General features: G+C 33.9%; 1 protein-coding gene across 26 annotated transcripts in view; it reads left to right on the top strand.

Moving 5' to 3' along the window:
- The window catches only part of LOC149564738 (MADS-box transcription factor 29-like), a 258,597-nt gene that overhangs the window by 141,886 nt on the left and 91,512 nt on the right, over positions 1 to 25,199 (top strand). For 4 of the 26 annotated variants that reach the window (XR_016361912.1, XM_089818322.1, XM_089818315.1 and 1 more), the window contains one exon: positions 5,370 to 5,538. The exons of 8 other annotated variants lie outside the window; for them this stretch is intronic. Coding sequence is in view for 3 of the 18 variants with exons in the window: in XM_089818322.1 (XP_089674448.1) it covers positions 5,370 to 5,403 (34 nt within the window). In the remaining 15 variants the exon portion in view is untranslated. Of the gene's footprint in view, positions 1 to 173; positions 193 to 2,691; positions 3,327 to 4,047; positions 4,500 to 5,369; positions 5,539 to 5,600; positions 6,085 to 25,199 lie in introns of those variants that run through there. 14 more of the 26 variants (XR_016361915.1, XM_089818317.1, XM_089818323.1 and 11 more) reach the window with 6 other exon arrangements.

Genomic DNA, 25,199 nt, shown 5'->3' with positions numbered 1-25,199 from the left:
ATTAGAGCCACGTTTTTGGAAAAAAGGAATTTAGATTGAATTGCGATTCCAGTGGATTCTTTAATTTCAATCATTGGAATAGTTCTTTGTGGAAAAGAGAATTACCATTAATGATTTAGAAAAGTTAAAAATACTCTTATTTTTAATGATTTGTGGGATGATATTTGTGAAAGGAAAGATGAAAATGAAGAGCTAGAGCAGCCTAAAGATGAAAAGGAACTCGTCATCTGGAAGAGTAAAGACAAAAAGGCTTATGCTCTCATTGCTGCCTCCATTACTGAAGAGATAAGTAGACATTTACTCTCTTGTAAGAGTGCATTTGCAATATTAAAAAACTCAAATATCTATATCATTCTCATTTAGAACTTGAAATTATTCAACTATTAATGAAGGTAATCAACTTAGAAATGAAAGATAATGATCTGATAAAGTTAGCCTTTAAAATTAGGTCTTTATTTCATGATATTGAAGCCATGTGTCTCAAAGTGATGCTTGGATTTTAGGCAAACACAATAAACAACCTTTTCATGATTCTATGTTTAGAGCTTCTAGAAAGTTGGGTCTTGTTCACTCAGATTTGTGTGGGCATATACCTTTTCCATCAGCAAATGGAAACAAATACATAATGACTTTTATTGATGACTATACCAGGATGTGCTGGGGTTTATTTATTAAAAGAGAAATCTCAAGCTTTTGACACCTTCAAAAATTTCCATTTTTGGATTAAAAATGAGACTCAACTCAGTATTGGAACCCTAAGAAGCGATAATGGTGGTGAGTACATTTCTAAAGATTTTGAGAAATATTTTATAGGAAAATAGTATTAAGTATTAGACAACTTTTCCTTATAACCCATAGCAGAATGGTGTAGCAGAACGTATGAATCGAACACTCTTGAATATGGTAAGATCTATAATTTTAAAAAAAAAATGTTAAATCAATGTTTTGGGGAGAAGTAGTGCTTTGTGCTATCTAGATAAAGACTAGAAGTCCTTCTACTTCACTACAGAGTAAAACTGGCCATGAAATGTGGCATGACCATCTTCCAAGTGTCAAGCATTTTAGGGTTTTTGGTTGTACCTATTATGCTTTAATTCCTTCTCACCTAAGAAATAAATTAGAAGCTAGGAGTAGAAAATGCATTTTTTTGGAATATTCTACTACTTCCAAAGCTTACCGTCTATACGATGAGGAGAATAAAATAATTGTTATTTCTAGAGATGCTATATTTCTTGAATAGTAAAAGATGCACACAATATTGACAAACAACATTCTCACCTTGATAGATTTCAATCAACAAAATTCTTATCATGAATGGGATAATGAACTTCCAACTCTTGAAGGGGTGATTCCCTTTCTAGTTCAATCTTTGTAAGTTACAGAGAATGAAGATAATATGAAAGAGAACAATTTTAAAGAGAATAGTTCTAAAAAATCTGAAATTGTTTGTGAAGAACCTGTTGAAAAAGATTATGATCCAAGCTTGTGAAGAATCTAATTAAAAGGCTCTTGAGATTGATAAAACACTAGAGAAATCACTCTGTAGATCAATGCGTACCAGGAAAATTCCAAAAAAGGTACGAAGATTTTGAAATAATTTTTTCTATTGTTGATGAACCTCCTTCATTTCAAGAAGGAACAAGTGATGCATGGAGAAGTGCAATGTAAAGAGAGTATGATGCTCTAATAAAAAATGGAACTTGGAGGTTAGTGGACCCTCCCATTGGAACCAAACCTATTGGCTGCCAGTGGGTATATAAGCACAACTATAAAGCTAATGATTCACTTGTCAAATACAAAGAAAGACTTGTAGCAAAAGGATATGCTCAGAGAGAAGGTGCTGACTATACCGAAACCTTTGCTCCTATGGCCAAGTGGTGAACTATTCAAGCATTATTTTCTTTGGCAGCACAAAAAAGATGGAATATACATCATATGGATGTTAAAACATCCCTTTTTAATGGATATTTGAAGGAAGATGTCTATATGCTGCAACCTCAAGGTTTTGTTATCAAAGGGCAGTAATAAAAGGTATGTAAATTGGTAAAATCTTTGTATGGTTTGAAGCAAGCACCATGTGCTTGGTATGAAAAATTAATTGTGCACCTCCTCAAATTAGACTACAAGCATTTTAGTCTAGATGATGCAACTCTCTTGGTCAAGAAAATTGGTAGATCAATTGTGTATCTAGTTGTATATGTTGATGATCTTCTCATAATTGGCAATAATAATGATTATATAGAATCCATTAAGAGAGAGTTGAAAAAGTGTTTTGATATGACTGACTTGGGATCACCTAATTATTACTTAGGTATCGAAGTCATTCAAAATTCCAAGTTCATTTTGACTTCTCAAAAAAAATAATAGAGCTATTATGCAAATATGGCATGAAAAATTATAATTTTGTTTTTCCTCCAATAGAGCAAAATTTAAAGATATCATCCAATGAAGGAAATGCTTTTGAAGATCCAACCAAGAATAGGCATCTTGCTAGAAGTTTGATTTATCTCACCACCACTCGTCCTAACATTACCTTTGCAGTAGGAATTTTGTCCATATTTATGCATAAACCATGTGAAGGGCATTTGTTTGCAGCACAATGAGTTTTAAAATATCTAAAAGGAACTTAAACTCTTGGCATAAAATATTCAAAAGTTTCAAACTTTAATCTTACTGGCTATTCTGACTCAGATTTTGATGGTGACAAAGAGAATGGGTTATCTACTTCTGGTTATTTGATGACCCTAGGATCAGCTGCTCTTACTTGAAGATTAAAGAAACAAACAATTCTTAGTGACTCTACAACTGAAGCGGAATAAGTAGCAGTAGCTCAAGCTACGGAAGAAATTGTGTGGCTGAGAAAAATTCTTGATGACTTGCAGGAGAAACAGATAACTTCAACAACTTTATTTGTTGATAATAATTCTTCAATGCAATTGGCCAAGAATCCTAAATTTCATTATCGAACCAAGCATATCAATATCAAATATCACTTGATTCAACATCATGTTGAGGCCAAAACTATACAGCTGAAACATTGTTCGTCTGAAGAACAAATTGCTGATATTTTTACTAAAGCATTGGGATGGGTTATATTTGAACAATTTTAAATGCTACTTGGCTTGACAAACATCTCTTCAGATTAAGGGGAGAATGCTAACTAATCCCTCGGGATATCTTTAGTTTATTTATTTTTTAAGTAGTTTTCTTTTGATTTACTTATGTAATGATTTATATAGTTGTACACAACTGCCTGAACAGTTTTTAGATTGTATATATTCCCTTATTGTTATAATAAATTTGCCGATGTGTGCATTTCATTCACATTTTTTGGACTTGTTACAGTTTCCACACCTAGATGCAAAAATTATACAGATGATGCACATTTTCCATACTCCACATTCTGCATACATTTCTTATTTAAGGATTCTAATAACCCATACAGAACCAACAAACTCACTTCTATGACAATCTGATTTGCACCATCTTTCTGCATTTGCCAAACATAATCTTCAATTATGACAACAGATACCATATGTTTCTCTTTAGGGATTACCATCGCCAATGGGCGGCTGCAATTTTCTTTACGATAACATAGTGCTAGTTGAAATTCTGTTGCAGAGGTTAATGAGAACCAGCACTCTAATGATCTTCTGATCTCACAATCATCATTCCAAATGCTTTTCTTTATTTTACGTTTTTCAAATCAGAAGTTAAACATTTCTTCACACTATTCCTATGCACAGTTCGTCAGATTCTTCTATCTTTCTCCAAATTCTTAGATATCAACCATTTGGCTCTTTCACATACCAGAAAAATTATCATGGCCCAAATATCACATTTTCCTCTGATACCGTATTGAAAAGTAGAAAGAAAGAAATGGTGACAGCAGATCTGGGTGCACACAAAATAGTAGATTACATAGCTTCTTTATATAGAGGAATTTCAGCTATGAAGGAAGTTTTTAGAATTCATATGGATTATGGGGATTATGGGCAGGTATGCAGGACTCGGTATAAGTTATTTTACTAGATATGTGTTGGACAGGTGGAAAGATTTTTGATGAGGCTGTTGACCAGACACCTGTTCAGTTCTAACAACTTGATGCGGTGGAGGCTGACCTATTAGTTCTTCATTTTATTAACAGTCTATTCGAAGAAAGTAAGCTGAAGTTGCATAAGATTCACGCTAGGCTCAATTTTATTGTCAGATTTTTTCAAAAAGATAAGATCGAGTAGTTTGGTTTGGCTTGGTTAAGGTATCAGAATAAGGGTCATCTTTTACAATCACATATTAAGGAAGAAATTAAGATTGGAAAAATAAGTCAACTTTGACCATTTAACACTTTTATAGGAATTTAGCCTTAGTGTGTGATGTTTAAGCTGTCCCAAGTATTGTCCCAAGAATAAGCGATGAAAAGTGAGTGATGTCTATAAACATGATAACTAAGACTTCTAATTTCAATTTCAAGAGAAATATCGTTTGATTGTGACATCTAACTATCACTTACTCAAATAGACCTTGGACTTGCATCTTTGTCTATTCATTTGCATAAAAAATTTATCTATATATAAAATCCTCATTCTGTATATATCATTTTTTGATAAACACAGCAATTCCATTAAATTATGTTAAAAATATATTATTTAGAAGAGAAAAAAGGAACTGAAAGTCACTGTATGAGAATAGCACCACAAAAAAAAAGATAAACAAAAACGCAGGAACATTTAAAAGATATGAAAACTTGTATCCCCTACACATAATAATAGCCTGCTTTGTTACTCACTGAATCATGTAATTCGCTCCGTTGTATCTTTTTCTTGTGTACATTCTTATCCTCTTTATGATTAAGATGAATTTGTATAAATTCCATTGAACTATTAAAAAACTGCAAAATTTTCGAAGAAATTTTGAGGAAAAATATGAACCATCAACAACAAGCCCTAGACCATGGCATTGAAATTTCGAAAACTATTATTTAGTGATTCAGATAACTTAAAGACTCAGTCTCCGCGCATCGTTGGAAACCTCAGGTTCTTGTGTAGCAAACAAAATCTCTGGTAACAATAGATTCAGATGGTTAAACAGGGTGTTACAACCTTTTAACATGGTGAATGTCTGTGTAGAACTACTGTTTTCAATAAGCAATCAGCCGAAGGTGACTATGAATGAATCCACGTGGTAAGGAAAGATGACGATCAAAGTTGTTTCTCAACTTCTGGCTGCATATTCTCCTTTTAATTGGATAAACTAAACTCTCTCTTATACCTTTGTTTGTTTTGTCTGCGTCTTCAATATTTATTTGTTTATATTTTTCATGTTTTATTTTTTTCGAAGATTTAAAGCTCTTCACGTGACATTTTGGGCAGATCATCCTACAATAGACGAACTGAATGGTTTTGACAACTTATCTCGAGGGCTCCTGTAATATTTATTCTCATGTCTTTTAACATCTGTTGAAACAATGATGTATCACATTTTGGCTTTATTTGATTTTCTCATGATATGCTATGCATTTTAATTTGAAATTTGCTCTAAGTTGCTTGCTGGTCGCGCCTGCACTGACATTGTTTTATATGTTGGAATATTTAATGCGGCAGTTGATGTTTGCCCCTAAAGCCAAATGCTTACCTACCTCCCTGACTTTCAGAACAGATATAAACATAAATACGGTGGGTCAGATTTTGAAATGAAAAATGAGGGGAAAAATGAAATGTGACAAAAATGAATGTTTCTATATTATTGTTAATTCAGTCAGATTATTCAGCAGATCAGTAGTTGCAGAGCAGAGCAGAGAAGGAAGAAGAAAACAAGTTTGTGCCTGCAGTTGCACGTACTTCCCCTGTTCAGTCTGTGAGTTTGTTGTTGTTTTGTTTTGTCCGGTTGAAGCAGTGATTGCTCCAGGCACCTTTGTATGCAGCCATTAGAGTTGCAAGTTTAAAGTTTTTTGAAGTATTAAAGTTGTTTGAAGTTTTACCAGTTTAGGGTTATATTAGGATTTTTCTGGTTGAAGTCGAATGCTCCTAGATTTTGTAATGGTTTAATCAAGTTGAATAGCAAAGTAAGCAGACACACTTGAATCCATTACTCTTCCCTTGATTGTTGCATTTGACAAGTTTGTTTTTTAAGCTTAACATTTTCGCTGTCTGGTTTTAATAGTGAAAGCATTGACGTTGGAATTTTCTAAGTTATAACTTTTCCAGTTTGAAACAGAGCACTCAGCATCCTCTTTCTCAGTTGCAGCCGAGCTCATTCGACATCTATTGTTGTCGAGCATTTACTTTGTGTGTCGAGCTCTCCTTTAAGTGCCGAGCTTCCTGTCACTCGGTACCTGTTTCTTGTCACTCGACACTTGTTGCCTATCACTCGGCACCATCAAGTGCCTAGCAATCTGTGACTCAGCACCTTGAAGTGCCGAGCAATTTTTAAGTGTCGAGCAGATTTTTAAGTTTAGGGTTGTGAGTTTTAAATTTTAACTTATATTCCTCACATGGTATCAGAGCTTTGAGGCCCCACATCCAAAAGTGAGTTAGGGCATTTATTTTTTTGGGATATTTGACATGGCAGTAGACACAGGAAAGATATGGCAGCAACCACCATCCTTTAATGGGCAAAATTATGATACATGGGCAAAGAAGATGAAAACCATAATGGTTGCAAATGATTTGTGGGAGTTTGTGATTAATGGGTTCAATGATGTGGCAAAACCAACTCAGTATTCTACTCTCACAAATGCACAAAAGACCCATTTGAAAGAGTCAACGAAGAAAGATGCAAGGGCATTAAGTCTTATTGAAGCAGCAATGATAGAGACAGTATTCCCAAAGATTGCAGCAGCAAATTATGCAAATGAAGCTTGGGATATCCTTGAGACGAACTTCAAGGGGATTGATAAAGTTCGCACAGTAAAGCTACAGAATATAAGGAGGGAGTTTGAGAACCTTCAGATGAAGGAAAATGAATCAGTTGCAAACTTCAGTTCAAGGACCTACAATGTGATTAACCAATTGAAGTCAAATGGAGAAGACTATCAAGAGCAGAGGATAGTGGAAAAGATATTGAGGAGTTTACCTCATAAATATGACAATTTTGTCATGAGCATAGAAGAGGCAAAACACCTCACTGTTTTGACAACGAATGAATTGATAGGTACTCTTCAAACCCATGAGCATTAGATCAACAGACCTGTATCTTCTTCTTCCCAAGAACAAGCATTCAAGGCTCAGTCAAATCCAAGAGGAAGGGGGAGAGGAAGAAATGGCTCAGGCAGAAACTCCAGAGTTAGAGGCCGAGGTAATGGAGGACAAAGAAATGCTGCAGTAGAAAGCTCAGGAAGAGCAGATGGATCAAGTAGCTCACAAAATACTTCAAGAGGAGGTAAGAAAAACTACAACTCAAATAAGAGTAATGTAGAATGCTACTACTGTCATAAATATGGGCATTATGCAAGTGAATATTGGAAGAAGCAAAGTGATCAGTCAGGACAAGCAAATGTGGCTGATGTGAACATGGGAAGTGGAATCAATGCCACTACCTTCATCATGTGTAATGTTTGATAAAGAAGGAAGCCCTGAGGTTGGGTACCTCGACAGTGGATGTAGCAACCACATGAGTGGTAATGAAACTTTGTTTTCATTCATTGATAAGAGTTTCAAATCTGAGATTAAAATGGGTAACAATGGAACCCTACCAGTAGTGGGCAAAGGATCTATTATGGTCCGTACCAAGAAAGGTCAGAAGAAGGAAATACAAAATGTGTATTTCACCCCTGGTATGAAGCACAATTTGATGAGCATTGGTCAGCTCATTCAAAATGGATACAAAGTGCTGATGGAGAATGACACGTGTGTCATTTATGAAAAGGATGGGAGCAAGAACTTACTTGCAACAGTTCAAATGACAAAGAACAGAATGTTTCCCTTGAGGATAGAGACACGTTTCTCATCTCAAGTTGGTGTTGCACCTCCCACACAATCAGTTGTAAGGAGTGTGATTGAAGACCCCTCACAGATATGGCACCTCAAGTATGGTCATCTTGGCTATGCTGTTTTAAATTTGTTATCAAATAAAAGAATGGTAGATCGTTTGCCACGTATAGGAAATTCATGTGACAAGTGTATTATAGTTGAAGAATTTGGGTGTATTTTCTACAAAGGAAAGATGAAGTGTCTCAAAAGTTTAAGGAGTTTAAAGTTTTGACTAAAAAACAAAGTGGAAAGTATTTAAAGATAATAAGAACTGATAGAGGGAGTGAATACATGAATAAGGCTTTTTTATATTTTTGTAAACAACATGGAATGAAGAAGGAATCAATCGTCTCTTATTCACCCCAACAAAATTGGGTTGCTGAAAGGAAAAATAGAATTATAATAGAAATGGCTAGGTGTATGCTTCATTCTAGAAATCTAGAAGCTAAATTTTGGGCTGAAGCAGTTCATACTGCCATATATATCTTGAATAGAACACCTACTAAGGTTGTTTTGAACATAACACCTGAAGAGGCATGGAGTGAAAGAAAGTCTACAATATCTTATTTTAGAAATTTTGATTGTAAAGCATATGTTCACATTCCTGACGAAAGAAGTAGCAAACTTGAAAGGAAGAGTGAAAACGGCATAATGGTTGGATATAGTGAGGAATCAAAAGGATATAGGTTATACAATCCTAGAACTAATGAAATCTATATGAAAAGAAATGTATGGTTTGATGAAGATGTTAAGAATGATAACTCTCCAACATTATCTTTCTTTCCAATTTTGATTGATGAAGAAAATTCTACTTCTACCAATAGTCAAAGTCAAGGTGTGCAAACTACTACAAGGGAAGAGACTCAAGTTGAAGAATCAAGTGAAAGTGATAATGAAAATCCAGGGAAATTTAGAAGCATCCAAGAAATTTATCAAGAAGGTCCTAGAAATATATTTGCTATCTATGCTCTTATGACTAAGGTGATGCATGTTGACACTCCAAGAAGATATGAAGAAGCAAAGGGAAAAGATGAGTGGGAAGCAGCTATGCAAGAAGAATACAACTCTTTAATAAAGAATGGAACGTGGGAACTAACAACACTTTTAGAAGGCAAAAATGTGGTTTGTTGTAAGTGGACGTATAGAACAAAGTTTACATCAGATGGAGCTATTGAGAAATACAAAGCAAAGTTAGCAGCTAAAGGTTTCTCACAAGAAGAAGGTATAGACTATACTAAAACCTTTGCTCCAGTAGCTAAGATGACTTCCATTCATAGTTGCTTTAGCTGCAAAGTTTGGTTGGAAAATTTTTCAAATGGATGTAAAAAGTGCATTTTTGCATGGTGATTTAAATGAATAAATTTACATGCAACAACCACCAATATTTATTAAATATGGTGAAGAAAAGTTGGTGTGTAGATTAAGAAAATCTCTCTATGGTCTTAAGCAAGCACCAAGGGAATGGTACTAAAAGATAAATAAGTACTTTCTAGATGTTGGATTTAAAAGAAGTAACATTGATCCAATGTGTATGTAAAATATAGTGATGATAAAGTTGTTATCATTGTATTGTATGTGGATGACTTGATTATTACAGGAAATCACACACATGATATTGAGATAATTAAAGATCAACTCAAACAAGTTTTTGAAATAACTGATTTAGGGCTAATGCACTACCTTTTGGGCATACAAGTATGGCAAGAAGAAAGAAGAATTGTGCTTTCTCAAACTAAATATGCTCTTGATGTACTAAAGAAATTTAATACGAGTGATTGTAAACCATCTAATACACCATGTGAAGTAGGACAGAAGTTGAGTACTAACTCTACTCAAAAGAAAGTGGATGGAAAATTGTATAGGCAGCTTGTTGGAAATCTTTTGTATCTTACTATAACTAAACCAAATATTGCATATGCGGTTGGTATTGTATTCAGGTACATGGCAGATTCACACATTGAACATTGGAAAGTGGCTAAAAGAATATTACTATACATTAAGGGTACTTACCAACTTGGCATTGAATACAAATATGGAGGAGAGCCTACTTTAGTTGGATATATAGATTTTGATTATGCAGGTGACATTGATGATAGAAAGTCAACTTCAAGATATATCTTCCATCTTGGATTGGGACCAATCTCATGGAGCAACAAGAAGCAATCAACAGTGTCACTATCATCTACGGAAACTAAATATATTGGTTCATCAAAGACATCTCAAGAAGCATTATGGCTTAGGAGGTTACTTGAACAATTGCATCATCCACAAGACTCTTCAACAATAATATTTTGTGATAATCAAAGTGCTGTCAAGCTAGCAAAAAATCCAATACATCATGCAAGGTCCAAGCATATAGAAGTGCATCATCATTTTGTTCAGGATTTAATTGAAAGTCAAGAAGTGGAACTACAATTTTGTAAGAAATGATAAGATTGAGCAAGGAACAAGAAACAATCCAAGTAAGTTAAGTGCAAAACAATGTTACCATGAGATAAGCAAAATCCAAGAGCATTCATCAAGATGGTTCAACAATGGAGACAAGGATTTATAAGGGGAAAGCAAAGAAAACCCCTTGTGAGTATTATGAATGAAGGCAAATGCCTAAAGAAGAGAGAGAGAGAGTGCTGGAGCAAAATAGCTCAATACAATAACATCAAAGTGATAAGAGTGAAGAAGAAAGAAGGAGGAGCATCTCTTATATAGAGATGAGAAAGGAGTTGCATTTGTAACTCCCATTTCTATGAATGCCACATTCATAATAGGTGTGTGCAAAGTGTCACAATCCTCTTAAGGAGGATAAACTAAATTCCTTAATAAAGGAATAAAACAGAGTTGTCCTTACATGTGGAATTAAGGACAAACAATGACATGTCCTCCACATGTGTACAATAGGACAAACTACATTTAGGGATCCTTGGAATATCCCAATTAATACATCCAAGGGAAGATTAACCTTTCTAACAGAGCAGAAGATCAAGTTGCTGATGTATTTACAAAAGCATTATCCATAGCCAAATTTACAAAATTTAGAGCTCTATTGCAACTCAAAGATGTTTCTACTCTCTCCAAATAAACATTATGGGGGGGTGTTAGAATAATGTTTATTCTAAGGTGTAGTAGTTGGGCATTTAATGCAAACTCCAGAACTTTCTCATGGAGCTTCTCTCTTTGTGCAATATGTAAATTTAAAATATATAGAAATCTCTAGAATGCTTCCTTTCTTGAAGCTTCTCAAGAAGCCTTTAGAAATATGTATAAGCTCTATAAATAGAGCATTCCTCTCAAATATAAAAGTATGAAGAAATGTTTTACTGCATTGGTAATAAAGTTTGCTTGTTTGATATATTTGAATCTTGTTCTGTTGCTCTATTTGTAAGCTCTGTTTTTATTCTTTGTGATGTTGTTTTAGTTCATCAGATCAATATCTATCTTGCCTCCTGATGCACAATAGAAGCAATTTATGTTTTGCCGGTGTATTTAATATAGAACAAATAAGGATTTGTTAATTCTATTTTAACAGGTAGAATTGGAATGAAATCAAAAAATTTATTTTCATTTTTTCTTTCACAAAATTTAATCTGAATTAACAAATTCACCATTTGAGAATTTCCAAACAATTTCCAAATATAAGATAAATATTGCATTTAATAAGCCCAATAGCCAAACAGACCCTTATTAAGGACACAAACAAAGAAAAAGGAGGATTAGAAAGTATTGTGTGAAGAACAGTTCTGAACATAGATTGGAATTTGCGATAGGAGGTAGCCCCAGCTGAGCTCAAAGATAACTTTTACAAGCATGTAACTTGTTTCAGTTATAGATTGCGGTACAATGTTGTTTGTAATAGATATTCTAATCTGAGTTCGAAATGGTTTTGAAATATTTTTCAGTACAGGTAAGATTCGCTTTTGATAAGGCACAAACTCTGGTTAATAGAAATATAGTTGCCAAAGAGGTAAGCAGAAAAGGGAAGAGTTCACCTAACCATTTAGAGGGTTTACCAATATAGTCATTTGGTCAATTGGATTAGCCTTCTCATCATATCTTACATATGGCATTAGCTCAACAAATATGTTCCTTGTTTGAAATATTAAAGGTTTGATATGAAACTATAGTTCTATGATAGCAATTGCTATTGAATGGATGAATTGCAAATATACATGAGAGATTTCTTATATATGGAAGTAATACCTCTCAACAAATATTTAATGAAGATAGAACGTATTAAATTATGATACTGAAAATAACTATTGTTAAATGATAGTATCATGTGCTAACTATGTTATCTTAAGTAATATTATTTAGAGTAAATTATATTTATTTCACTTCTACTTGCACCCCTTTTAGTGCAATTTGAGGAGATAAACTATTATGCAAATGATGCAAGACTAATATGAAGATATAGTATGTGGACCTTGGTACTAGGCTATGTTAGGTAACTATGTACAAGTAATTGTGCACCTAATATCTCACAAGTGGAGAGAACGAAAAAATGTGATGGAGCAAAACTTGTCTTTGAAAAAGAGATTCATAGAAAGTCAAGAAGTTGTGTACCAAGACCACACATCAATATCCCTCAGAACCACATCCATCCCTAGATTTCAATGCAATCAGCCCTCTAATGGCTGAATAGATAGAGACAACATTATTCCCCATTATAAAGAATTTTCATGCCACTACAGAATATTTAAGGCTGAAAGAGAATCCCATTATGAAGAATGAGATCTAATTGTCCAATTCAAAAAGAACTAATATCTCTAATGTCATGAGAAGGAAGACATATCAACAAATGAAAGATTAGAATTAGAGTCAAGTGCGTCAATAAATACCTTAAAATTGGAAAAAAACCATCAACCAAGAAAAAAATTATGAATGTCAAAGACTAAATATTACCTATTGATGTAAATGTTAGTTTTAATAGGTGTTGACATGGGGGTGAATTAATACAATAATAAATATGATAACTAAGCTTAAGACCTTCTAAAACAACCAATATACCAAACTTAAAATAATGTAGAATAATATAACATCTACAAAATTTAACACAAGACACGAAGATTTTTAATATCATGGAAACCCTTCTTAGAGGGAAAAACTTTGGTAGGGATGAAACCTGCAATTATTTGAACGAGTTCTATGAAATATGGCCTTTGAGGACCAATTATAAGAAGTTAAAATTTCCCTCCTTAGAAGTTATGGATGAAGGTTGGAAATGATCTCCAACTTGCACTAGCAACGAGCTGTATGAATGAATCGATTTGTAAACAAAAGTCGAACTTTATTGCATTTGTCCAAGTACATGTCCTTCATTATGAACTTTGATTAGATCGACCAACATAACTTCCACATTATAATGGACACATCATCACATATCTATAGTCAATGATCGATTCCAAAAACTAAATTTCTTTATTGATCAATAAAATAACTAATTTTTTTTAATTGTTCTTCACAATTCTCTCTATTAGACACCGAAATCCAATAACTTCATTTACCAATCACCAATTAGTGCATGGTTACAACAAGTTAGTAACATTATCAGGATCTAATATCTCTAACCACACAACCTTATTAGATTCCTAATGATCACATCTATCAATTTACCTTCTATGTTCTTGCATTGTGAACTAGTTTCCCATGTTTACTACACTAAACATATTTGGTCATAGAAGTAGCATAAAAATAAAATCTAGAGGCTATATATATTTCATTGCCTCCTGATGCAATACAAGTCATGTGTATCTCCAAAGGAGATGACTAGGCCCCTAACAAAATAAAAAAACATAAGTATAACAATATACAATTGAAACCAAGTCACTTTATCACAAAATATCTTAAATTACATAACTAAATACTGATTGATGAGAAAAATCACATACAACATGCTAGGTTGTAAGGCCTTCTTTGTTATGGCAAATATATTCCAGATTACATACCAAAACTTGGTACTTTATGACTATCCTCTTGCTTTATCTCCTTGATACTACCAATTCTCCTTCTAAGTCTTAATGACATTACTTATATAACTATTAGGACATGCAGATTGATTTGAATTCACAATCTCCAATAATAGGAAATGTGTTATACAATATAGGACTGGCCCTCAATGAACTAATGACCAAATACATGATACATTATAAAACCTTATGTGGCCTCAGATATAGGTCAACACATTAACCACCTATCTAGATCTAAGAGTGCATAAGCTAACTCTTAAATGTAGAACCTTGTAAAATTAAGTATAAGGCATCATATGAAGAACAATATAGAAAATTAGTACTTGAGAAGATGAAGCATAACTCCAACCAAAAGTAATATTAAATAATGTGCTCTTAGGATAATGATCCATGACAGGTCAACAAAATGAAGCCAAGCTCATGATATTTGATGCAAGAGCATCTAGGGTTGCCTTTAGTCCTACAGTTTTGTTTATTTTGATAGTTCAAACCAGGTTCTTTTCAACCTTATCGAGCTCTTCAGTGTGAACTGATTTGTTCCTTTGGTGATCGAGTTCCATTAGAGTGAACCTAGTTGCTCTTATGCTGACTGAGTGATCCTGCATGTGCCAAGTGGACCTATTGTTATTGATGCTTGGGTCCTTTCATCGAGTTTGTATGTGTTTGGTTCTCAGTTGAAGGCGAGTCTTGTATTTAATTTAGTTTGTGAATTTATTGATAGGATCTTGTCTAGGGATGAGTGTTGACCATTTTGAGGTTGATCTTTCTTTGATGTAATGCTGTAGAATCTTCTATAAGCCATTTTGGAAAGTATAAGTAGATGTGTTTGGTTTATCTTTAGGGATAACTTAGAGGACTGAGAGTTAGAGCAACTAGGCATGTATGTTGAAGATTTGATGAATCAATAAAAGTATTCTTTCTCTGCCTCTCTCTCTCCCTCCCTCCTTGGTGTTGTTTCTTTTATTTTTTGTATGTTGTGTTTACTCAGTGAGGTGGTTGGACAGTTGGGTGTGCCTTTGGCCCTAGTTCATTCCTCTTTACACCGAGTAGTATCAGAGCTTGAGGTTCATCCTTGTGGAGATTGGATCGTGTAGAACTTTAAGTTAATTTGGTTGTAGGGTGACAGATCTGAGGATTTGACCTATAACTTGTAGAGGGTTATGATCTTGCAGGAACTAGATTGTAAAGATGTTTCGAGGTAGAGGAAATACTAACAATGTCGTATTGGATACATTGAGACAAATAGTAGCTAGATTAGATGCTGTGGAGATAGCCTAGAGGAGAGGAGAAAATCTTGATGATGTGAGTGATGAGGAAGCTATAGCACAAAACCCTAATCTAGAATCTAAAGAAGATCAAGATGAGGAAAGATTGTCGAGAGTATTTTCTAGGGCACATTCAAATCCTGTTGTGGAAGTTGTTCCTTATGATGGAAAATTGGACACCAATCCCTTGTTTGATTGGATCCCTAATATGGAGAAGTTCTTTGAGTTTGAAAACACTCCTAACAATAGGAAGGTGATAATTGTAGTTACTAGGCTGAAAGTTCATGTCTCACTATGGTGGGAGCATTTGCAAACTGATAGAAAAAGGAGAGGAAAGGACAAGATTAGGACTTGGCTGAAAATTGTGAACAAGGTAAACACAAAATTCCTTCCTGCTAATTACCAAGTTAGGTTGTTTAGGAAAATGCAAAATTTGAGACAAAGGGACATGACTGTGAAGGATTCTAGAGAGGGAGACATAGATCTTATGAAGAAATTGGTAGATTTGACAATACTATGTAAGATAAGGGCAAATATGAATGAAAGAATGATGACAAAGGCAAGACTGAGTGGAAAGGTGGTTGTTCTTATGGAGGAGGTACTAGTTTTTACTAGGGAAGAGGTAATTTTTATTCCAGAGGTTGTATTTGTGGTAATTGTTTCAGGTGTGCCAAAGAAGAGCATAGATCCTTTGAGTGTAGATCCATTGAGAATGAACAAGGTAAAAGAAATGCTATGGTTCAAGGAGACATTAAGGGTTCATCAAGTGGACCTGAGCCTAGAGAAAATCTTATGGTGAGAAGAACCTTATGTAATAAGGGAAGTGATGAGGAACAAGTTCTAAGGAGAAGTATTTTCAAGATCAGATGTAAGATGAGTGGAAAATGTTGCAAGTTGATTATTGAAGTGGAAGTTCTACAAATTTGGCATTAGAAGAGATGGTTACTAAGTTATAGTTGTAGAGGATGAAGCATCCTAAACCCTATCATGTTTCATGGATGAAAGATGAGTATAAGATATTGGTAAGTGAACAACGTATTATGAAGTTTAAGATTGGAGATTATTTTGATGAAGTTCTATGTGATATTATGCCTATGGACTATTGTCATATTCTATTCGGTAGACCTTGGCAATATGATAGATATGCTATACATGATGGAAGTTTGAATCAATATACTCTTTGGGTGAATGGGAGAAAGAAAATGTTGTTGGCTTTGGTTGAAAGTCTAGATGAGGTTAATTGTACTACTATGATAATTTTCATGGTTAATGGAAAGCAGTTTGAAAAATAAGTGAAGAAGAATCAAGTTTGTTTTGTCATAATTTTGAGAAGACTGAGTTATGTTATGCTAGTTATTACCAAGTGACATGAAATAGTGGTAACTGATTACTAGGTAGTGGTGACCGAGTAACAGATAGTGGAAACTGAGTGACAACAGAAGCTAGTAGTATTGATCAAGTACCAAAAGAAATTACCAATTTATTGAATGAGTAGAAAGATATTATTGTAGAAGATATACTTGATGGTTTAGCACCAATAAGGAGTATAAGTCATTGTATGGACCTAATCCCTAGAGCTAGTTTACCAAATAAAGCACCTTATAGATTGCAACCTACAAATAATGGATTTTTAACTGGAACTTAACCAAAATTGATTTGAACTCTAGTGGTTATCATCAGATAAAAATAAGAGAAGGTGATGAATTTAAGACTACTTTCAATACAAAAGATGGTTTGTATGAATGGTTGATGGTGCCTTTTGGTTTGACTAATGCACCTAGTACTTTCATAAGGTTGATAAATGAAGTTCTCAAGAGATTTTTCAATAAGTTTGTCCACCTCAACAACTCAAAAATACACTTCAATCAACACATACCTATCTAGATAGAATCTTTGTAGCGTTAATGGTTTCGCCTAAAACCATCCAACCCTTAGGTATGTAAAATTCGGAAATAGTATAAAGAAACTACCATAACTTGTGATTAGCTAAATAGCCTCTTGAGACAAATATCTTTTCCTTCTCTTGTAAATCAAACACTAACTTAGCTAAGAATGTGTTGTGTACCCTTTGAAGATCTTCAACATTTCTCTTCTTTGTAGAAATGGGTAATAATCATATATAGTCATGTTATCAACCAAATTTTGGGGGTAAGAGCTACTATTTGCAAAAAATTAGGATATTAAAAAAAGTAAGATGACATGTAGAAACTTGCAACTCTTGATACCTACAAGAGCTCCTCATGAAGCATATCCATAATAATCTTAGCCTAATCAATGAACTTATCCTCATTAAGTACAAGCTAGATGAATAAATACACCTAATTTTCACACAAGAAAGCATGTAGATTTCCCTTAATCATGTTCAAAAAGATGATGAAATCTTTGATTTCAAGTATCATGTGTTCTCTAGTTAGGTGTCTTAGTAAATAGCAACCATCCTTCTCTGGCTTCAGCGACCAATTTTTAGCAATGGTACTGTTAAAATCTTTACAATCTATTATAAATTGGGAATATGATAACCTAATGTTCAAGTCTTCATACACTTCTTTGGGAAGAATCTATAGGGATCCTATATGTAGGAAATATAAGAGGATGTTGGAAAACATAAGACAATTTCTAAGGTATATATGTTAGAATACAACTTTATATGAAGGGTACATAGGAAATTGACTAAGTATGGTACTGATAAAAATGAGACAATCATAAATTTTTGTTTGGAAAGATTCACATAAGACATATAAAGTTATGTGGGCTTTGGTGAAGAAATTATATCAGTATACTTGACTTTCTAAAAATTAGCATTGGAACTCAGTTACTTTGAAGAAGTCTAATAGATTGAGGGAGATCATGATGGATTACGTATATTTGGATAAGAATCTTGGAGTAACTCTTAAGGAATTAGAATAGGTAAATTTTAGAGAAAAATAAAGTAAGAAAAATATCCTTAGTTTGATTCTGATTCTCATCCATGAAAATTCCCTCTATCAGTGTGAACTCCCTCTAACTTTAGTTTCTCCCTCTATCAACAAACTGTTCTATCTTCAACATCTTCTGATAAAAAACTGTCCCTCTTTGATAACAAACTAGATTCTTCCTCTTTGACATCTTCAAACAAATTTTTATTGCTATGACACAAACTCTCCCTGTTTGTTATGTTATGCCAAGGACAATATTCAATGAATATCAATGTACCTAATGTATTGATTGATATGCAATCTTCCCTTTCAGTACTACATCAAATGGACCAGTCTTCAACATGCTCTGGTTGATGCATAGCTAAATGTTGTTTAGTGAGCTTCAGATAGGGGAATAACCCATAACTTACCTCTTAGATTCAATAATGCATCCCTAGGTAATGACTTGGTAAATATGTTTGCAATTTGTTCTTTAGTATTCACATAATCCAATCTGACCTCTTTGTCTTACACCAATTCTCTCAGAAAATTATATTTTATTACAATGTTCTTGGTCTTGGTATGCATCACATGATTATTTTATATATTGATTGGACTGGTGTTATCATAGAAGATAACCACTGGATCCTTGATTTCTACCTTCATAGCCACCAACAGTTGCTAGAATCAAACAAAATTGGAACAATTAACTACTGCTGCAACATACTATCTCTGCTATAGAATGAGAAATGCAATTTTGCTTCTTATTTGTCCAAGGCACTACTCTCTTACCAAGAAAGAACACTCCACTAGTGGTGCTCTTCCTATCATCAACACTTCCTGCCCAATTTGCATCAGTGAAGGCTTTCAAATCCAATTACCTCCTTTCTTATACCATAAGCCATAGTCTTCAGTAGTCTTTAGATATCTTGTGATTCTCTCTATTGGCATCATATGATTTTCTTTGGGATTAGCTAAAATTTTTGCCACCATACCAATTGCAAGAGCAATATAAGGCCTAGTATGTATAACATGCTAAAGTTTTTCAATCATTGAGCTATATGTGGTCTGATCTACATCCTTGGAATCATCATTTTTGGAAAGCTTATGTCTAGTAGACATAGGTGTTCCAACTAGTCTTGAATCCTCCATTCATAATTTCTTCAGTATCTCTTTGACATACTTAAATTGAGTAATGTAGATACTATCTTTCTTTTGTTGAATCTGCAAGACAATAAAGAATTTAATTTCTCTGAACATTGAGATCTTAAATTCCTTACCCATTTCCCCTAAAAAAGCTTTTTATAAATCATCATTTCCAATGAACAATATATCATCCACAAATATTTCTGCCAACGCAATCTTCTTGTCTAGTCCTTCTTTGATGTATAAGCTATTATTATCATTTATTCTTTAAAAACCTATCTTCATCAAGTAATTATGAAGTCTTTTGTACGAAGCTTTGGGAGCTTTCTTGAGACCATAATGTGCATTTTATAAACCATAACCATTTTACTAGGATCTACAAAACCTTCATTAAATCCTTATGTGCAACATAAGCAAGATGCTAACACATTCTAATCTTGCAATAGGAGAAAAAGTTTCACCATAAATAATACATCCCTCTTAAGAGTAACCTTTGCATACTAACCTTGCTTTGTTTCTCAAACTTTCTCCATCTTCATTCAACGTATTTATGAAAATCCACTCAGTGCCAATTACATCTTTATTCTTGGGTCTAGGAACAAGAGTCCAAGTCTTATTCCTTTCTATTTGTTCTATCTTGTCATTCATAGCTACAATCCAACTTTCATTATCCAAATTATCTTTAACTATTATAGGTTCAAATTTAGTAAGCAAACATGTACCTTTCATTTTTTTTCTTTCCATCATACCATCTGATTTGTCTCCAATTATTTGCTCATGTGCATGGTGTCTTTTAACATATCTTGCTAATATAGGTACTTTGGATTTAGAACTTGTTCCACTTGCCTCACCATGAGCTTCTGCATCATGTTGGAGTCCCATTGCCTATGACTCAAGTCCTTTAGATTCAAACTCAGGTTGCACTAGCTACAACTCAGGTGCTTTTGGAGATTCTCAGGACTCAAGTGGTGAAGTCTATTGAATTCTAGTTGGATTATGCAATCTATCAGGTTCAAAGTAAATAATTTTTCTATAATCTTCAAGTTCTTTGTTGCTTTCTTCTTCACTCTTATTTGTAAACTCATCAATCTTCACACATGCACTTTCTATAATCTTATGAGTGGTTAGATTCAAACATTTGTATATTTTACTTCTGCTGGAGTATCCTAGGAATATGCCCTCATCACTTTTGACATCAAATTTACCTTCCCTACTCTCATTCAATACATAACATTTGCTACCAAATACTTTCAAGTAACTTACATTAAGTTTGTAGCCATACCATAGTTCGTAAAGAGTTTGATTTGAGTCTTTCTTCAGTTGTACTTTGTTCAAGGTATGAACTGTTATAATGATTGGTTACTTTTAGTATTTGATTGCAATAATCTTTTCTATCATCAAGGTTCTTGCGCAATCCATCATTGATTTGTTCCTTCTTTCTGCTATACCATTATGCTAAAGTGTACTAGGGGCCGATACTTGTCTTTTGATTCCTCTTTCAATGCAAAATTCATTGAATTCGTTAGAAATGAATTCACCTTCTCTATTTGATCTCAAACATTTTAGATTCTTTGCTATTTCCTTCTCAACTCTTACTAGATAGCATTTGATCTTTTGAAAAACTTTAGACTTACCTTTCAAATACATTACTGTCATCATCCTAGAATAATCATCAACAAATAAAATAAAATACTTATATCCATTGTATCTCTCAAAGCCAATTGGTCAACAAAGATCTGTATGAACCAACTCAAAGACTTTTTCGGAATGAGAGTTCTTTCTTTTAAAACTTGTCTTGCCAATCTTACCAATTTGAGAATTTTCACATAGGCCCATATCAAGTTTCCTTAGACTAGGAATACCTCTTAGTATTTTGTTTTCTCCTACTTGATCAAGTTATCAAAGTTCACATGACATAACCTTTTATGCCATAACCATCTTTCTTTTACTTGAGCAATGAAACATGAAATTTCACTAAGATCTAGGTAGAATAAGTTACCTTTTGTTTGATTACCAGACACAACTAGAGTTCCTTTTCCATCTAGTAGCTTAGCCTTCTCATTCATGAATTCTATCTTGAATCCAATATTATTCAACTATGCCACACTTAGTAGATTATGTTTCAACCCTTTAACCCTTCAACACTATCAATAATCCATGTATCATTTTTGCTAACATGAGAGATAAGTGTCATCTTATTTTCTTTATCATCAGATTCGTCTTTTATAGCAATATAGATGATTTCATCATCATCACTACTATCTGAATCTTTAGCCATGAAACAAGACTTCTTACCTTTTTCCTTGTAGTCCTGGTAGCTTTTGAAATCCTTCTTGTCTTTATACATGTTGTTCTTCTTTGCATCTTTGTCATCTTTGTCTGGACACCTTGCAACAATGTGACCAACTTCGTCACAAGAAAAATAGATTAAAGGAATTTTACCTTTGTACTTTCCTTTACCTTTGTACTAGGAACATAATTATCATAGTTATCTACCTCAAATGTTGTCAATCTTCCTACTAGAGAATTTAAGGTTATTTTACTATTTGAGTCACATCTCATCTCTTGAATAGATTATACTCTAATTACATAGATAAGAAGAAGGGTTCTGAGTACCTTGCTTACCACTATCACATTATCAATTTTTCCTCCAGAGGTTTTGATTGCATTGACATTAGCTTTGATTCTCTTAACATATTTTGCAATGTTCTCATCCTCTCTCATCTTCATCTGATCAAACTGACCTCTTAGGCTTTCTACCTTGGCTCTTCTCACATTATCATCACCTCCATAGATATCGTTTGGTTTGGTCGAAATCTCATGAGAAATAGCACACCCTTTGACCTCATCAAATTCAACATAGTTAAGAGTTGATGCAATGTCAATCATCATAATGTTATGATTATTCTTTTTTAGCAACCTCCTCTACTTTCATTGTACTATTAGGAGCTTTATACTAAGCATTCAAATATTTCAGACTTGAACAATTGATGGTTGCTAGATATAGCTTCATAATTTCATGCCATGCCTCAAAGTTATCTTTATTCAACTTGGAAATCTTTCTCCTGTAAGACATCCTAATCTTTAGCTTAGCTCCTTGAAACCTTCTTTGCAAGCACCAAAAGCTTCGATACCAATTGTTGGAAATATAAGAGGAGTAGCTGAGAGGGGATTGGTGAATCAGTTACTACAAAAATAAACCATAGATCCCTTAGATGTCAATACAAAACATAAACTCTACTAAAAATTTTGTTACTTGGTTAACACATAAGAATTTTGTTAACACTAACAATATGTAATATTGCACTCGGAGATCCTTGTCCAACAATAATAAATAAATGCAAGTTAATTTTTTTAAAACAAGTATGGATGCAAATGCCAATCAACATACAAGGATCATAAAAATCACAACATAAGACTTAACAAACATCCCGACAATTGATGAATCTCTAAGCGCCACAACCAAACTTACACACTTAGACTGAAAGACAAGAACCAAGACAACAATAGAACTTAAAATATTCGATTTGTCAATGAGAATTAACACAAGCAATCCTAAAGGGTACTAAAAACACCAAAATACACAATTCTCTCCACTCTATTGCCAAGGTTTGCACAAGGAACAATGATTACTCCACACCGAGGAGTAGCGAATCCACAAATTGAGGCTTAGACACTCGAACACAATAGTAACAAGACAAAGTAAGCATAAAACCAACTAAACCATAACAGTTTAGAAAACATACTGAAAGTAGCATCACAATGAAAAAAAATAACTAAACTCTTGTGCGGTTCCTTCCAACCATAATAGCATCATGAGACCTCAAAGGTCATAGCCATTCCCTACTTGCATTATCCTAATCTTCCAACTAGATAATTAGAGATATCTTATGAGGGTGTCACTACTAAAAGATAAGAACGTCATAAGAACAAGAAAGTCTAACATGCTAATCCAATAAAGAAATAGGTACTCCAACTAAGTAAAACACATTATATAATCATATACTAAACAACATAATATAGGAATGTGTCAAATAAACTATCATCATCTAAATATGATATCCAAGTATTCCAATGAAAGCATAAATCATAAGGAAGCATACTTTGGAATCTTGAATATACCATGTGAAACATCAAGCATTGGTTGCACTAAAATAATAGACTGTTTATGTACACCAGTCCTGAGCAATGGTATAGGTAGCTACACCTCCCAACCACATGGAACCCATAGGTTCACTCCTATCACGATGATGGAGATAATGATCCAACCACAAACACACATAAAGAAAATGTCCATGGCTAACACCAATGCCAGACAGTAAAAATAATTGAAACCAAGATTTTGATATGATGCAAGTACAATAGGTCTTGGTTAGACATGCAATGGGTAACTATGTAGGGACTCACCTGGAGGGTAAATTGCTTGGCATCAAGAGGCCCAAGATAAATATTGTGCAATTCAACTTCCTAATGGAAGTCTCTCACACTGTGTCCTTTGAATATCTTGAATTTATTACCCAATTGATTTATTTAATTATCACTTGTTAGAACTTCTTCATGCCAACCCTCTAGACACAATAGTCACCACATTGTGAGAGAGAAGCCCCCTCCATGCTACCCTACCCTACCCATACTCATCCAATGATGAGTCCTAAAAGGCATGCATATTCCCAACCCAACCCCAAATGAACAAACTCACAACTGGGATTTTGAGCCTCGTAAGTCACCCAAAAAATTCACGCACATGTGCTCGTGTATGGCACACCACCATCACAAAGATCAAAAAATGATGGCTGCACTCAACTATAAACAATCTCGAGAGGATGGATGCGACATGTAGCCCAATGCAACATAAAAGTACAACAATGGTTTGACTAACATCCTATGGATGATCCAAGTCCACGCCCAACATAATGCCAAAAAAATAAGAAAACTAGTCGGCACACAAATTGAGGTGAAAATCTGAAAAATCAAAAACTACAAAATTAAAACCTATTTGGTGTTAGCGCACAAAAGCCGTGAAAGTCCCATAAAATTTAGGTTTAGATAGTGTATGTAAAAATGACCAGCATAATGGTGCAAAACCGCAAACCCTAATCCCAAAAATTGGGAAAATGTTCAAACCCATCCAACTAGGCAAAACTAACAATAAAAAATAGAAAACACTAGTTCTTTAACTATTAATTTAATTATACTAAACTAATCAATTTGCATCTCACGTTTGCATAAATCATAACAAAGAAAGAATGAAGTAAATTACCATAGCATTAAATCCATCATAAAACATAATTAGAGATAGGTTCAAATATTGGATAACCAAATATGATCATAAAACATATTTTCATCTCAAAATGGCATCATCATTCAAATATGATCAATTGAACATCATAGTAATCTAGCATCTATGATACTAGAAATCAAAGTATAACATCTGACCCTCAGGTCATCTTAAATCTATAAATAATACAAGTAACAAATATCTCTTTGATAAAAGTATAAAAAGGCACTTCATCCTTCCCCACTAGGCATAAGCTTACTCCTGGAAGCCTTCAAATAGATAGGGGTACAAGAAATAACTTTGTAGCATTCTCCCAAGTAGCAGAGGTCTCATCACTTGAGTCCCACTGGACCCTTACGTACTCTATGACTTGACCCGTCAAAGTCAATCTCTAATGTTGAAGGATATGAATAGGCTCAAATGAAATTTGCCCACTTGTAAAGCATCCCAATCAAGAACATGGGTCACATCGGGAATATACTATTTCAAAATAGATACATGGAACACAACATGGATGCATGATATGCTAGGTGGAAACACTAGTCAATAAGAAATAGGACTAATCCTCTTGAGGATGTCAAATGGTTTAACAAAATATGGCACCAACTTAGAACCTTTCGCATAACAGATGGGGCTCTTCCTCAGATGAACTCTCAAAAACACCTTGTCACCAATAGAAAAGTGACGAT

The sequence above is a fragment of the Cupressus sempervirens genome, chromosome 3 (genome assembly GCF_028749045.1).
Source record: "Cupressus sempervirens isolate cs-2001-9-10 chromosome 3, ASM2874904v1, whole genome shotgun sequence".
NCBI lineage: Eukaryota > Viridiplantae > Streptophyta > Pinopsida > Cupressales > Cupressaceae > Cupressus > Cupressus sempervirens.
Note: the sequence above shows the minus strand (reverse complement) of the source record. Positions and strands in the feature narration are given on the sequence as shown.